Source organism: Sturnus vulgaris, chromosome 1 (assembly GCF_052056855.1).
Source record: "Sturnus vulgaris isolate bStuVul1 chromosome 1, bStuVul1.hap1, whole genome shotgun sequence".
In the NCBI taxonomy this organism is placed as follows: Eukaryota; Metazoa; Chordata; class Aves; order Passeriformes; family Sturnidae; genus Sturnus; species Sturnus vulgaris.
The window spans coordinates 47,312,723-47,329,475 of record NC_142243.1 but is presented as its reverse complement, the minus strand read 5'-3'; the positions used below and the strand labels follow the sequence as shown (position 1 = coordinate 47,329,475).

At 45.1% G+C, this 16,753-nt stretch overlaps 1 protein-coding gene across 4 annotated transcripts in view; it reads right to left on the bottom strand.

The window, feature by feature from the left end:
• Positions 1-16,753, bottom strand: part of BMPER (BMP binding endothelial regulator) — a 313,199-nt gene that overhangs the window by 207,292 nt on the left and 89,154 nt on the right. For all 4 annotated transcript variants that reach the window (XM_088166083.1, XM_088166076.1, XM_088166078.1 and 1 more), the window contains 3 exons: positions 16,320-16,429; positions 15,562-15,702; positions 13,242-13,346 (listed from right to left, as the gene is read on the bottom strand). In XM_088166083.1, the coding sequence (XP_088022209.1) occupies positions 13,242-13,346; positions 15,562-15,702; positions 16,320-16,429 (356 nt within the window). The remainder of the gene's footprint in view (positions 1-13,241; positions 13,347-15,561; positions 15,703-16,319; positions 16,430-16,753) is intronic.

Below are 16,753 nucleotides of genomic sequence, written 5' to 3'. Positions count from 1 at the left end.
AGGGAAGGAAGGAAGGAAGGAAGGAAGGAAGGAAGGAAGGAAGGAAGGAAGGAAGGAAGGAAGGAAGGAAGGAAGGAAGGAAGGAAGGAAGGAAGGAAGGAAGGAAGGAAGGAAGGAAGGATGAAGGAAGGAAGGAAGGAAGGAAGGAAGGAAGGAAGGAAGGAAGGAAGGAAGGAAGGAAGGAAGGAAGGAAGGAAGGAAGGAAGGAAGGAAGGAAGGAAGGAAGGAAGGAAGGAAGGATTCCAGGATGGAAGGAAGGATTCCAGGAAGGAAGGAAGGATTCCAGGAAGGAAGGAAGGGTTCCAGGAAGGAAGGAAGGAAGGATTCCAGGAAGGATTCCAGTTAGGATTCCAGGAAGGAAGGAAGGAAGGAAGGAAGGAAGGAATCAAGGAAGGAAGGAAGGAAGGAAGGAAGGAAGGAAGGAAGGAAAGAAGGAAAAACGGAAAGACTCCAAGAAGGAATGAAGGAAGTATTCCAGGAAGGAAGGAGGGAAGGAAGGAAGGATTCCATTAAGGAAGGAAGGATTCCAGGAAGGAAGGACGGATTCCAGGAAGGAAGGAAGGAAGGATTCCAGGAAGAAAGGAAGGAAGGATTCCAGGAAGGATTCCAGGAAGGAAGGATTCCAGGAAGGAAGGACGGATTCCAGGAAGGAAGGATTCCAGGAAGGAAGGAAGGATTCCGGGAACCAAGGAAGGATTCCAGGAAGGAAGGAATCCAGGAAGGAAGGAAGGACTCCGGGAAGTACGGATTCCAGGAAGGATTCCAGGAAGGAAGGAAGGAAGGAAGGATTTAAGGAAGGAAGTAAGGACGGATTCCAGGAAGGACGGATTCCAGGAAGTATACCAGGAAGGAAGGATTCCAGGAAGCCAGGAAGGAAGGATTCCAGGAAGGAATGAAGGAAGGAAGGATTCCAGGAATGAAGGATTCCAGGAAGGAAGGACGAATTCCAGGAAGGAAGGATTCCAGGAAGGAACGACGGATTCCAGGAAGGAAGGAAGGAAGGATTTCAGGAAGGAAGGAAGAAAGGATTCCAGGATTTCAGTAATGAAGGATTCCAGGAAGGACTCCAGGAAGGAAGGAAGGATTCCAGGAAGGGAGGATTCCAGGAAGGAAGGATTCAAGGAATGAAGGATTCCAGGAATGAAGGAAGGAGGGAAGGATTTCAGGATTCCAGGAAGGATTCCAGGAAGGAAGGATTCCAGGAAGGAAGGATTCCAGGAAGGAAGGATTCCAGGAAGGAAGGAAGGAAGGAAGGATTCCAGCAAGGAAGGATTCCAGGAAGGAAGGAAGAAGCAAGGATTCCAGGAAGGAAGGATTCCAGGAAGGAAGGATTCCAGGAAGGATTCCAGGAAGGAAGGATTCCAGGAAGGAAGGATTCCAGGAAGGAAGGATTCCAGGAAGGAAGAATTCCAGGAAGGAAGGCTTCTAGGAAGGAAGGAAGGACTCCAGGAAGGAAGGATTCCAGGAAGGAAGGATTCCAGGTAGGATTCCAGGAAGGAAGGACGGATTCCAGGAAGGAAGGATTCCAGGAAGGAAGGAAGGATTCCAGGAAGGAAGAAAGGATTCCAGGAAGGAAGGAAGGAAGGATTCCAGGAAGGAAGGATTGCAGGAGGGAAGGAAGGATGCCAGCAAGGATTCCAGGAAGGAAGGATTCCAGGAATGAAGTATTCCAGGAAGGAAGGATTCCAGGAAGGAAGGATTCCAGGAAGGAAGGATTCTAGGAAGGAAGGAAGGACTCCAGGAAGGAAGGATTCCAGGAAGGAAGGATTCCAGGTAGGATTCCAGGAAGGAAGGACGGATTCCAGGAAGGAAGGATTCCAGGAAGGAAGGAAGGATTCCGGGAACCAAGGAAGGATTCCAGGAAGGAAGGCTTCCAGGAAGGAAGGATTCCAGGATGGAAGGAAGGATTCCAGGAAGGAAGAAAGGATTCCAGGAAGGAAGGAAGGAAGGATTCCAGGAAGGAAGGATTGCAGGAAGGAAGGAAGGATGCCAGCAAGGATTCCAGGAAGGAAGGATTCCAGGAAGGAAGGAAGGATGCCAGCAAGGATTCCAGGAAGGAAGGATTCCAGGAAGGAAGGATTCCAGGAAGGAAGGATTCCAGGAAGGAAGGACTCCAGGAAGGAAGGACTCCAGGAAGGAAGGAAGGACTCCAGGAAGGAAGGATTTCAGGAAGGAAGGATTCCAGGAAGGAAGGATTCCAGGAAGGAAGGAAGGATTCCAGGAAGTAAGGATTCCAGGAAGGATTCCAGGAAGGATTCCAGGAAGGAAGGAAGGATTCCAGGAAGGAAGGATTCCAGGAAGGAAGGAAGGAAGTATTCCAGGAAGGAAGGATTCCAGGAAAGAAGGATTCCAGGATGTAAGGAAGGATTCCTGGGAGGAAGGAAGGATTCCAAGGAGGAAGGAAGGATTCCAGGAAGGAAGGAAGGATTCCAGGAAGGAAGGATTCCAGGAAGGAAGGAAGGATTCCAGGAAGGAAGGAAGGATTCCAGGAAGGAAGTTTTCCAGGAAGGATTCCAGGAAGGATTCCAGGAAGGAAGGAAGGATTCCAGGAAGGATTCCAGGAAGGATTCCAGGAATGAAGGAAGGGAGGGAGGGAAGTAGGAAGGGAAGGAAGGAAGGAAGGAAGGAAGGAAGGAAGGAAGGAAGGAAGGAAGGAAGGAAGGAAGGAAGGAAGGAAGGAAGGAAGGAAGGAAGGAAGGAAGGAAGGAAGGAAGGAAGGAAGGAAGGAAGGAAGGAAGGAAGGAAGGAAGGAAGGAAGGAAGGAAGGAAGGAAGGAAGGATTCCAGCCAGGATTCCAGGAAGGAAGGATTCCAGGAAGGAAGGAAGGAAGGATTCCAGGAAGGAAGGATTCCAGGAAGGAAGGATTCCAGGAAGGAAGGAAGGATTCCAGGAAGGAAGGAAGGATTCCAGGAAGGAAGGAAGGATTCCAGGAAGGAAGGAAGGATTCCAGGAAGGAAGGAAGGAAGGAAGGAAGGATTCCAGGAAGGAAGGATTCCAGGAAGGATTCCAGGAAGGATTCCAGGAAGGATTCCAGGAAGGATTCCAGGAAGGAAGGAAGGAAGGAAGGAAGGAAGGAAGGAAGGAAGGAAGGAAGGAAGGAAGGAAGGAAGGAAGGAAGGAAGGATTCCAGGAAGGAAGGATTCCAGGAAGGAAGGATTCCAGGAAGGAAGGATTCCAGGAAGGATTCCAGGATGGAAGGATTCCAACAAGGAAGGAAGGAAGGAAGGATTCCAGGAAGGAAGGAAGGATTCCAGGAAGGAAGGAAGGAAGGATTCCAGGAAGGAAGGATTCCAGGAAGGAAGGATTCCAGGAAGGAAGGAAGGATTCCAGGAAGGAAGGAAGGATTCCAGGAAGGAAGGAAGGAAGGATTCCAGGAAGGAAGGAAGGAAGGATTCCAGGAAGGAAGGAAGGAAGGATTCCAGGAAGGAAGGATTCCAGGAAGGATTCCAGGAAGGAAGGAAGGAAGGATTCCAGGAAGGAAGGATTCCAGGAAGGATTCCAGGAAGGAAGGAAGGAAGGATTCCAGGAAGGAAGGAAGGAAGGATTCCAGGAAGGAAGGATTCCAGGAAGGAAGGATTCCAGGAAGGAAGGAAGGAAGGACTCCAGGAAGCAATGAAGGAAGGACTCCAGGAAGGAAGGAAGGAAGGACGCCAGGAAGGAAGGAAGGAAGGACTCCAGGAAGGAAGGAGTCCAGGAAGGAAGGACTCCAGGAAGGAACGAAGGACTCCAGGAAGGAACGAAGGAAGGACTCCAGGAAGGAACGAAGGAAGGACTCCAGGAAGGAAGGAAGGACTCCAGGAAGGAAGGACTCCAGGAAGGAAGGAAGGACTCCAGGAAGGAAGGACTCCAGGAAGGACTCCAGGAAGGACTCCAGGAAGGACTCCAGGAAGGACTCCAGGAAGGAAGGAAGGAAGGAAGGAAGGAAGGAAGGAAGGAAGGAAGGAAGGAAGGAAGGAAGGAAGGAAGGAAGGAAGGAAGGAAGGAAGGAAGGAAGGAAGGAAGGAAGGAAGGAAGGAAGGAAGGAAGGAAGGAAGGAAGGAAGGAAGGAAGGAAGGAAGGAAGGAAGGAAGGAAGGAAGGAAGGATTCCAGGAAGGAAGGAAGGATGGAAGGATTCCAACAAGGAAGGAAGGAAGGAAGGAAGGATTCCAGGAAGGAAGGAAGGATTCCAGGAAGGAAGGAAGGAAGTATTCCAGGAAGGAAGGATTCCAGGAAAGAAGGATTCCAGGATGTAAGGAAGGATTCCTGGGAGGAAGGAAGGATTCCAAGGAGGAAGGAAGGATTCCAGGAAGGAAGGAAGGATTCCAGGAAGGAAGGAAGGATTCCAGGAAGGAAGGAAGGATTCCAGGAAGGAAGGAAGGATTCCAGGAAGGATTCCAGGAAGGATTCCAGGAAGGAAGGAAGGATTCCAGGAAGGATTCCAGGAAGGATTCCAGGAATGAAGGAAGGGAGGGAGGGAAGGAGGAAGGGAAGGAAGGATTCCAGGAAGGAAGGATTCCAGGAAGGAAGGATTCCAGGAAGGAAGGAAGGAAGGAAGGAAGGAAGGAAGGAAGGAAGGAAGGAAGGAAGGAAGGAAGGAAGGAAGGAAGGAAGGAAGGAAGGAAGGAAGGAAGGAAGGAAGGAAGGAAGGAAGGAAGGAAGGAAGGAAGGAAGGAAGGATTCCAGGAAGGATTCCAGGAAGGAAGGATTCCAGGAAGGATTCCAGGAAGGATTCCAGGAAGGAAGGATTCCAGGAAGGAAGGAAGGATTCCAGGAAGGAAGGAAGGATTCCAGGAAGGAAGGAAGGATTCCAGGAAGGAAGGAAGGAAGGAAGGAAGGAAGGAAGGAAGGAAGGAAGGAAGGAAGGAAGGAAGGAAGGAAGGAAGGAAGGAAGGAAGGAAGGAAGGAAGGAAGGAAGGAAGGAAGGAAGGAAGGAAGGAAGGAAGGAAGGAAGGAAGGAAGGAAGGAAGGAAGGAAGGAAGGAAGGAAGGAAGGAAGGAAGGAAGGAAGGAAGGAAGGAAGGATTCCAGGATGGAAGGATTCCAACAAGGAAGGAAGGAAGGAAGGATTCCAGGAAGGAAGGAAGGATTCCAGGAAGGAAGGAAGGAAGGATTCCAGGAAGGAAGGATTCCAGGAAGGAAGGAAGGATTCCAGGAAGGAAGGAAGGATTCCAGGAAGGAAGGAAGGAAGGATTCCAGGAAGGAAGGAAGGAAGGATTCCAGGAAGGAAGGAAGGAAGGATTCCAGGAAGGATTCCAGGAAGGAAGGAAGGATTCCAGGAAGGAAGGAAGGAAGGATTCCAGGAAGGAAGGATTCCAGGAAGGAAGGAAGGATTCCAGGAAGGAAGGAAGGATTCCAGGAAGGAAGGAAGGAAGGATTCCAGGAAGGAAGGAAGGAAGGATTCCAGGAAGGAAGGAAGGAAGGATTCCAGGAAGGAAGGAAGGAAGGATTCGAGGAAGGAAGGATTCGAGGAAGGATTCCAGGAAGGATTCCAGGAAGGATTCCAGGAAGGATTCCAGGAAGGAAGGAAGGACTCCAGGAAGGAAGGAAGGACTCCAGGAAGGAAGGACTCCAGGAAGGAAGGAAGGACTCCAGGAAGGAAGGACTCCAGGAAGGAAGGAAGGACTCCAGGAAGGAAGGAAGGACTCCAGGAAGGACTCCAGGAAGGAAGGAAGGACTCCAGGAAGGACTCCAGGAAGGACTCCAGGAAGGACTCCAGGAAGGAAGGACTCCAGGAAGGACTCCAGGAAGGACTCCAGGAAGGAAGGACTCCAGGAAGGACTCCAGGAAGGACTCCAGGAAGGACTCCAGGAAGGAAGGAAGGAAGGAAGGAAGGAAGGAAGGAAGGAAGGAAGGAAGGAAGGAAGGAAGGAAGGAAGGAAGGAAGGAAGGAAGGAAGGAAGGAAGGAAGGAAGGAAGGAAGGAAGGAAGGAAGGAAGGAAGGAAGGAAGGAAGGAAGGAAGGAAGGAAGGAAGGATTCCAGGAAGGATTCCAGGAAGGAAGGATTCCAGGAAGGAAGGAAGGAAGGATTCCAGGAAGGAAGGATTCCAGGAAGGAAGGAAGGATTCCAGGAAGGAAGGAAGGATTCCAGGAAGGAAGGAAGGATTCCAGGAAGGAAGGAAGGATTCCAGGAAGGAAGGAAGGATTCCAGGAAGGATTCCAGGAAGGATTCCAGGAAGGATTCCAGGAAGGATTCCAGGAAGGATTCCAGGAAGGATTCCAGGAAGGAAGGAAGGAAGGAAGGAAGGAAGGAAGGAAGGAAGGAAGGAAGGAAGGAAGGAAGGAAGGAAGGAAGGAAGGAAGGAAGGAAGGAAGGAAGGAAGGAAGGAAGGAAGGAAGGAAGGAAGGAAGGAAGGAAGGAAGGAAGGAAGGAAGGAAGGAAGGATTCCAGGATGGAAGGATTCCAACAAGGAAGGAAGGAAGGAAGGATTCAAGAAGGAAGGAAGGATTCCAGGAAGGAAGGAAGGAAGGATTCCAGGAAGGAAGGATTCCAGGAAGGAAGGAAGGATTCCAGGAAGGAAGGAAGGATTCCAGGAAGGAAGGAAGGAAGGATTCCAGGAAGGAAGGAAGGAAGGATTCCAGGAAGGAAGGAAGGAAGGATTCCAGGAAGGATTCCAGGAAGGAAGGAAGGATTCCAGGAAGGATTCCAGGAAGGAAGGAAGGAAGGATTCCAGGAAGGAAGGAAGGAAGGATTCCAGGAAGGAAGGATTCCAGGAAGGATTCCAGGAAGGATTCCAGGAAGGATTCCAGGAAGGATTCCAGGAAGGAAGGAAGGACTCCAGGAAGGAAGGAAGGACTCCAGGAAGGAAGGACTCCAGGAAGGAAGGAAGGACTCCAGGAAGGAAGGACTCCAGGAAGGAAGGAAGGACTCCAGGAAGGAAGGAAGGACTCCAGGAAGGACTCCAGGAAGGAAGGAAGGACTCCAGGAAGGAAGGAAGGACTCCAGGAAGGACTCCAGGAAGGACTCCAGGAAGGACTCCAGGAAGGAAGGACTCCAGGAAGGACTCCAGGAAGGAAGGACTCCAGGAAGGACTCCAGGAAGGACTCCAGGAAGGACTCCAGGAAGGACTCCAGGAAGGAAGGAAGGACTCCAGGAAGGACTCCAGGAAGGACTCCAGGAAGGACTCCAGGAAGGACTCCAGGAAGGAAGGAAGGAAGGAAGGAAGGAAGGAAGGAAGGAAGGAAGGAAGGAAGGAAGGAAGGAAGGAAGGAAGGAAGGAAGGAAGGAAGGAAGGAAGGAAGGAAGGAAGGAAGGAAGGAAGGAAGGAAGGAAGGAAGGAAGGAAGGAAGGAAGGAAGGAAGGAAGGAAGGAAGGAAGGATTCCAAGAAGGAAGGAAGGATTCCAGGAAGGAAGGAAGGATTCCAGGAAGGAAGGTTTCCAGGAAGGATTCCAGGAAGGAAGGATTCCAGGAAGGAAGGATTCCAGGAAGGATTCCAGGATGGAAGAATTCCAACAAGGAAGGAAGGAAGGAAGGATTCCAGGAAGGAAGGAAGGATTCCAGGAAGGAAGGAAGGATTCCAGGAAGGAAGGTTTCCAGGAAGGATTCCAGGAAGGAAGGAAGGATTTCAGGAAGGATTCCAGGATGGAAGGATTCCAACAAGGAAGGAAGGAAGGAAGGATTCCAGGAAGGAAGGAAGGATTCCTGGGAGGAAGGAAGGATTCCAAGGAGGAAGGAAGGATTCCGGGAAGGAAGGAAGGATTCCAGGAAGGAAGGATTCCAGGAAGGAAGGAAGGATTCCTGGGAGGAAGGAAGGATTCCAAGGAGGAAGGAAGGATTCCGGGAAGGAAGGAAGGATTCCAGGAAGGAAGGATTCCAGGAAGGAAGGAAGGATTCCAGGAAGGAAGGAAGGATTCCAGGAAGGAAGGTTTCCAGGAAGGATTCCAGGAAGGATTCCAGGAAGGAAGGAAGGATTCCAGGAAGGATTCCAGGATGGAAGGATTCCAACAAGGAAGGAAGGAAGGAAGGATTCCAGGAAGGAAGGAAGGATTCCAGGAAGGAAGGAAGGATTCCAGGAAGGAAGGAAGGAAGGATTCCAGGAAGGAAGGATTCCAGGAAAGAAGGATTCCAGGATGTAAGGAAGGATTCCTGGGAGGAAGGAAGGATTCCAAGGAGGAAGGAAGGATTCCGGGAAGGAAGGAAGGATTCCAGGAAGGAAGGATTCCAGGAAGGAAGGAAGGATTCCAGGAAGGAAGGTTTCCAGGAAGGATTCCAGGAAGGATTCCAGGAAGTATTCCAGGAAGGAAGGGAGGGAGGGAGGGAGGGAAGGAAGGAAGGAAGGAAGGAAGGAAGGAAGGAAGGAAGGAAGGAAGGAAGGAAGGAAGGAAGGAAGGAAGGAAGGAAGGAAGGAAGGAAGGAAGGAAGGAAGGAAGGAAGGAAGGAAGGAAGGAAGGAAGGAAGGAAGGAAGGAAGGAAGGAAGGAAGGAAGGAAGGAAGGAAGGAAGGAAGGAAGGAAAGAAGGAAGGAAGGAAGGAAGGAAGGAAGGAAGGAAGGAAGGAAGGAAGGAAGGAAGGAAGGAAGGAAGGAAGGAAGGAAGGAAGGAAGGAAGGAAGGAAGGAAGGAAGGAAGGAAGGAAGGAAGGAAGGAAGGAAGGAAGGAAGGAAGGAAGGAAGGAAGGCCACTGTGTATGCACATTCATGTTGTTTTCAGTCTTCATCAGTTTAAGATATGTTTTATCTGATTTTACTTAAATTATCCAACGTTCATCAGCCAACTAGCAGAGAATCCTGAAAAATTTCAGAATGAGCAATGTGTTTTTCTAAGTAAAAACTGGTGCTGGTTATAAGAAAATGTACAGTGATATTGAGGTCACCCATAATCCCTTACAGGGAATGACGAGTATATGGTCTGTGCTGTTCCCCAGCACTGCTATTTTGCTCCAACAGCAGCTGAACAGAGATCACAGAGAATGTCCCCTCTGTGTGACTACAGCTAATTCCCACCAGGTAGGTAAGCAGGGTGAGGACAGCAAGTGTGAGGAAATGGAGCTATCCTATCCTGCCCACTAAACACATAAAAAAACTTGTGAAAACAGACAAAAAATTGCTGACAGGTCCATGCAAATGGTTGGGAAGTGGGCAAAGGCAGCTGTCTACCTTGCTTTCTGCCTACAGTGCTGCCAAGCTTTGACAGTGTGCATGGAGACGCATGAACTACAAGTATCTGCTAGCAAATCTGCTAGCATGTTCCATCCTGCTTTGGCTTGATGTACACATATGGCATGAATGAATCCTTAGTCATCAATGCACTTGGGCACATCATCCACTGGGCCGAGACCAGCATAAGTTTGACTTTGAATACGCAACTTCATGTGAACAGACTTGAGACACATCTGGACTTAAGAAAAGGGCTGCATCAGAGTTGCACTGGCAGAGTGAGCAGTACTTAAATGTTCACGTGACTCCTAGGTCCCTGGGCAAAGAGAATAGTTGAGGACCAGGCTGCTACAGGAAGCACCAAGCACCTGCTAGAACAGAACCCCTTAAAGGAGTAACCCTTAAAACCACCCAGAAATAGGAAGCTTAAACACTTATTTGTAGGAACAGAGACATGCAGCTGAATGCCATGCACTGCACTGCACAGCCTTACCCCTCTGTTTCAATAAAAGAGTTGAAACCATCAGCAGAGCTGGAAGTGGCAAGAATTCAAGTGAAATTGGAATCTCCAAGGCAGCCTGCTGAGGCTGGTTACTTGACCCACCATATTGGCCTGAGACCCTGTTTTTTTCTTGTAGAATAAGGAAACCCATTATTGCTAACATGTGCTGCAAGAGTTCGTTAGTATTGAGGGTTCCCTTAGGAGTATGCTAAGTGATGTGATCCCTTTTTTCCCCTATGAATATTTATAAGCAGACCACATTTGAGTCTATTTATTTTGGGGGATTTTTCTTCCTTTCTATGGGGTTTTCAATTTTGTGTCTGAGGGTTTTATTTTCTATTTTTTTTAAGGTAAGACTAATTGCTGGGGAGAAGGGGGTTGTTTGGTTGTGCAATAGCAACAGCTGTTGTTTTTTGTGCCTCATTTGGCACTAGAGTAAAAACAGCAACTTTTTGTTTGTAATAATAACAGATGTGGATAACATTATATGCAGTCTGTGCTAGAGATGGGAGAATGTGTTCTGAATAAATTTTCAGCTCACTTGAAGTTCACGGGTTCATAATTTACCCACAAAATTGAGCTCTGCAAATGTCTTAACCTGCCATGAATTTAACTCTATTAACATTTGCATAGTCTTAGAGCTCAGAAAAGATTATATGCTATAAAATTTACCAAATTCTCCTCTAGCAGTACTAAAAGAGACATGTTCATGACCACTGATCGTTACCACAGACTTAAGATGTTAGTGAGGAATGCAAAGGCATAAGGAGAGGCAGCAAGGTGACAAATTTATAAGGATGGGTAATTAGAAAGGAGATGGCACAAAGCGAGGAACAGACTAGAGCAGAACTAGGGCAAGTAAATAGCAAATTCAGAAAGAAATCCAAAGGATCTCTGAAACTCAGTCTTGCCAAATGTTTAGATTGTTCCCTTTCTATAAAGTGTTTAAGCATGTGTTTAAGTTCCAGCACACATGGAGGGCCTACTAACTTCAGCAGAACTGGACGCATGCTTAATAGCTTTGCTGAATGGGGGCCACTATATACCACACCTTGCAGGCTGACACTTCAGATAGAGAGGGAATATCTGTATGGAGTCAATGGTCAGAAAGTAAGAAACAAACTACAAGCCACAGAGCTCACTAGAATGCCAAGAAGGACCAGTCTTACTATAAATGTGATAGGAGGGACTGAATTTGAAAAGTGTATTGCCTCTGCAGCAGATCAAAAGAACCAAAGAAAGAGATTTCCTGCAATTGCTGATATGAGATTGAATGCTCCAAAAAGAAAAGAACAAAAGAAACAGAAATTTGTGTCTAGCACTATGATGAAAACTAAAGAAATGGCAGAAATAGTCTTAAAAAATATGTCAGCCTGCAACCAATAGATTGAATAATACAAATGGTTGTGCAGTATTGGAAATTTCTACAGAATTATCACCTTGCAACCCATACTTTCAAGAAATAATTGGCCAAAATTTATTATGATAAATAAAATTCCATAACCAAAAAACCTCACCCACAATATTATGACTGCACGGTAAAGCGTTTAAGTTAAGGAATAATATTCTAAATTCCCTGTGAATCTTCAATCCTTTCACACTCAGTTGTCTGTATAAGAATACACATTTAATGAGATAACTTTATGTTGCCTGACACCTAAGGGACACTAAACCACATTTTATTCCACAGTAGTGTTCAATAGTCAGTGGAGACTGATTACTGTCAGAAATATTGTGAAGAAATAAAAGGAATGGACACATCTACAGTTTGCAGAGACAGCAGCATAACTCTATGCATGATAGTCAGTATCAGAACCACTAATATATATTTATCCTGAAAAATGTGGTGTGTTTTAGAGATGTTTATAGATTTATGGCAGAAAGTCTCATCAAAGATAGTGGAGCAGAGATGAAATGTAAAAGATTTAAATCAATTAGCATACATTATTTGCTTTAAAACCCACTTGGAATAGGAAAATAAATTTTACTCTGGATTTTACATTCTTTCTCCTACTTCTCCTTCCAATTTAGCTTGGAAGAGCAGAAATGTAAGGTGTACCTGTGGAGGAGGGTGGGTTTGCTTGCAGCTTGAATTTTAAGGTGATAACTTGGCTGACTGATTATATACTGGGGGGAATGGTGTTGCGGGTTAACAAAGTTGGTCTTTCCAGCCCCAAGGAACCAGACCTTGTTTGCGGACTCACCTCAGAGGCTAAGGGCAGTTTAGATTTCACATTAGCCTTGGAGCAGGTTCTATAGCAGCACCGAATGAGTTTTTCATTCTCACTTATATGCTGCAGCACTTTACACATCACTTCTTTCATTTTAGAAGCCACTTCAACTGATCATCTCAATGCTCAAATTTATATATAGATACAGCTGAAGTGATGTACTACTCTGAAAATCTCTATTAAGTCATATTATCTACTTGATCTCAGAAGCACCTTAAACATTTAAAATGCATGAGCATAAGAAAAATGTAAATGCAATGCAGTTTGTGCAAGACCTGAAGAGCCCAAGCTCTCATTTCCTGTTTGTACTGTGAGTGGCATGAATGTAGCAAACCTGACTGCCATGAGCCATATAACACTCCCAGAAGAATAGCTCCATTTTTTCACACTTCCTGATGTGTATGCAGCATCTCATGTGAGGCCATTAAGAGGAGAACTGCCCTCTGCAGTGAGTGCTAGAGTGACAGGAAAGGGATGTTCTCTCTTCTGAGGATCTTGAAACCCACTGTCACACCAGAATGGGGAGTGCCAAGGAACAGGTTCTTTATTCTACCACCACTTCTGTCAAAAGTTTACACATATAAAATTTTACAAACCAAGAGTTTTTAATTTAAAAATTTTATATCTAGGTGTCTGTGATTCATATTTTCCCCACTGGCTTCCAGGATCAAGAAGGAAACACTGAGAAGGTAATGCTAACAACTTGGCTCTCTCCTCTGCAGTTTTGCTCAAAGATCTGCCCCTACATGAGGTGCTATTTAGAGCTCCACCTTGTGAAAGCTTGAGCCATAAGATCAAAATCATTTGTCAGTGTCAGAAATCCAAGAAACAAAGGCTGATTTTAGCTCAGGGTTTCAAGTAAAGCTGATTTTTGATCCCATTAAGTTACAATTACAGCATTCTTTCGGTTCACTTCAGACTCTCAAATAAAAAATACCCAGGCCACAACCTTAGCGAAAGCAGCATGGCTTGGTTGAACTAATTTACTTTGATTTGTCTAATTTACATTTTCAGCCAAGTATTAAGCCTCATATAGACTGAGAAATGCAAGTACAACAACCTCCTATGCCTTGCCTTAACAATATACACACTACTGAAATATCAACATAGTCACCTCACCACTCTATAAAACTATTAAATAAAAGTCAAAAATAACTGTTCCAATGCAGATACTTGGACAGAGAAAGTTAAAGGAGAAGGAGAGGAGGAGCACAGAATCTCCAGAGCAAGGATAGAGGCAGGAAGACCATATTCAGGATAATAGTTGCACATTTGGGAAATGCCAGCCTAAATTAACATTCCAGATAATCCCTTCTTTCCAAACAGCATGCCTCACTGTCATGCACACAACTTCCAAGAAACACTGAAAAAAAGATAATGAAAAAGATAATGGTGGAGCAGAAAAGAGAAGAAAGCTCAGTTCTTTTAAAAAACTCACATGAGGACAGCTGCTGACTGGAATGCACTGTTTCTTGCGACACTCTGTCTTGCCTTTCACACAAGCACAGAGGGTGCAGTTCACAGAGGACCACATCTCTCCATCCTGCAAGAGGGAACATGATATCATATCAGCTGGGGTGGCAACAATAAGCTATTTCAGCAATGTATCATTGCACAAGAAAGGATGAATTTCTCTGTTGGCATTGTGTCGTTGTTTAGTCTAAATTACTTTGAGGTGTCTGTTCATGGCCAGTTGGATTCAAGACAGAGATCAAATTCAGCCAGGTTTTCTTCCCTTTGGTCTTTTTGGTAAGAAATTAATTTTTCCAAAGCTAACCAAATCACATTTGAATTTTTCAACAGCATCCTGCTTATTTGCATTGTTTTCCCTCCAATAAGCATCTGAGTTGTGATCACACCTACCACAAATTTTAATTTAAGTTCACATAATTAGAAAAACCTGATTCACTAGGTTGAGTGGTGTCTCTAAGTTGTTGCACATGAAAATACTTGATTAAGATGTCAGAAGATAGTGAATTTATTCCCATATGTAGACATAGGGCAGGAATGGTCAAATAATTCTAATTTAGATTACTACAGCACTTTCATGGATATTTGATCTGCTAAACATCTGAAAATATTTAGAAGAGACACAGTGCTGGATTTCTCAAAAGCAGAGCAGGTAAGACCAGCCTATGTACAGCTCTGAAAATATGAAGTGCAGACCATAATATGCCTTGTGGTCTTGTCCCCACTTGAGACGAATTGCTTGTGCAACTGCCCTGGCTCCTTTTTACATGGTGTTGCATCTGCCAAGTGTGGTTCCTAAAATATTCTCTCACCCACTTACAGACTTACGCTAGTCTGCTTAGAGCCAAACTGTGCACGTTTTCTGTTTACAGGGCTGATGGGAAGGAAGGGTGAGGATAGACCTGACAGGAACAGGCAGTTCAACCAGACAGCTGTGAATAATTTTGTGCCCACCTAAACATGATGTTCTGACCAGAAACAGAAACATACTATATCTGAAATGCCAAGGAGCCTAACTTATTCAGCTCAGCTTGTTTCATCAAAGGCTTTCTCTCTCCTATTTTTTGTTTCTAGGGAATGTTTCTATTGCCTGGTGTTTCTGATGTTCTTCAGTATATAATGATCACTCACCAGGCATCTGCCAGAATACATCACAGCTGACTGCATGCAGCTGCCCTGAATTTTTGTCCCACAGCTGGTTTTGCACAGGAGTGCAGAAACACATTTTCTGTGCCCATTCTACCTGTGTTAGACCATTGACTTAAACAAAGCAATATTGAATTTACTTTTTTTGCACACAAAACCAGAAATGAATGTAGTGTCTCGTTATTTTTTCACACTCCATATAATACTAGTAATATAATAAAATCTCCACAAGAAGCAGAATATTTTAGTTGGGTGTCTAAGAAGTAGGCATTTGTTCTTGAAGCACAATGGCACCAGTGTGAAAGTGCCAATCAGATGGAGCATAGTCTCAGAGTACAGCAGGTTCACACGTAATTTCCAGAATAAACACTTCTGCTATGTACACAAAAGATGGAATAAATGGGAAGTAATTCTGGCTGAGCAAACCAACTATTCACACAGGACTTAACATTTGATCTGATTCAAGGGTCTCTTAATTCACAGATGGCCCATGAGGTGACAGAATCTTTTTCTGACACAGTGTGAAAAAACCTGCACCACTTAAAAAAAACAACTGGGGTCTCAGGAACAGTTCTGCAGGGAATCCCTTGTGATTTGAATACATTGGGTGAGAGTGCAGTAGCTAACAATTTTTACATGGCTATCCCAGTATAAAATGTCAGGGGTGCTGTCCTAAGAAGAGATGTGAAATGTAGTAAATGAAGTAGCTTCCATCCAAAGCTCCTGTTGGCTCAGTTATGGAAAAGACTGGCTCAGCCGATAAAGCCTACATAGCACTCAGAATATCTCCTCCATGAGTATCAGTGTTTGTTTGGGAAAGCAGAGCATTAGTATCTCATACTAAAAATGCGTCAATTGTCATGAAAAAGCAGTTTGAACATCTACATACAGAGAGGAAGATAACATGTAACATTCAAGGAGGAACTAATCTTTAACTGTTGGTTATGAGCAGAATTTACTCAAAGTCAGAAAAAACTAAACAGATGGCAAATTTTGCAAAGCTTTGCCTCTGAATTGTTCCATCATTGACTAGGATGGTGAAGATTCTGCTAAAAACAAGCTACAATACTGATTTACAGAAAACTCGTGCTATTTCGGCTGTTAAAATGGCACCTACCCTTGAATCACACCTGAAATCTCACCTGGAAGATCTTATTGCCAAACTTGCATACTTTCACCTCCTCAGGAGAGATGTATGAGACACACTCTTTGCAGCAGTGGTCTTTGTTTTTATTGCATTCGCCAGGAAGGAAACACCTCTTCTTACATATCACTGTTGAATCCTAGGTACAATGGTGAAAGGAAATAATAAAATCATCACCAAGATGTTTGTCCTGCTATGTGTCTTTCTGCTTGCTCAATTATTGCATCCACCCAAGCTACAGGCCAAGCTTTGAACAGGTCAGCTCAGAGAAAATAAATATTATTTATATATAAAGGGAATCTTTCACGGTCTATGAAGCTAAAGCCCGGTTTGTACTTCTGTTGCCTGAGAAATCTCACAGATTTGGTGGCACTTTTTTTTTTTTTTGCCTTGGTAAAAAAGTGTAAGTTGTTGCTGTCATGTTAGGGAACAAAATAAAAAAACACTGACCTTCAGAAGAAACATGGTAGTTCATCATTTAGAAACTCTTTTTCCATTCTAAAGCAGTCTTAAAGAGGACCACATAATCTGAGCAACTTTATTTTGCATCACACTGGGTCAGGCATCATGTCTCAGCTGAGAGAGTCAGTAACATTTTAAACTTTCCTAGCACAACTGCAAATGCTTTTCACATCAGATTCTTTGAGACCACACAAGATGCCAAAGAACAGCATCAGCTTACAATTCCACAGCCCTAAAAATTACTGCTAAGCCAAACAACCATCAGCAAACAATATCAAAGCACTGTGGACTTACCTTGCATGTACACACTGTGCAGTTGTCATACATAAATGAGGAACCATTATCATACACGTTGCTGTGAAAGAGACAGCTTCCAAATGGGAGGTCAAACACTTTCCTCTGTCCTGAACATAAATAAACAGTAATAGAAACAAAGTGTGGTTGAAAATATGCCACACTGTCAACAAAAATAGTAGCACTTATTGTCACCAGACCAAATTCATGTGCAATATCATTTGCTGTTGTATTACACTAAGAAATTGTTTTATATTTGCACTGAATGGTTTATCCCATTCTGTCCCCCCCAAGTTGTGGAATGGTAAAGTCCTTCCTTTCACCCCTCCCCATCGGCAGCATCCCATTGGTCGCGGGTCTGTTCCTCCCCTCCCCTTTCCCTGAGTTTAAAAATGCCCACCATCTTCTCTCTCTCTCTTTCTCCTTTCTCCTTT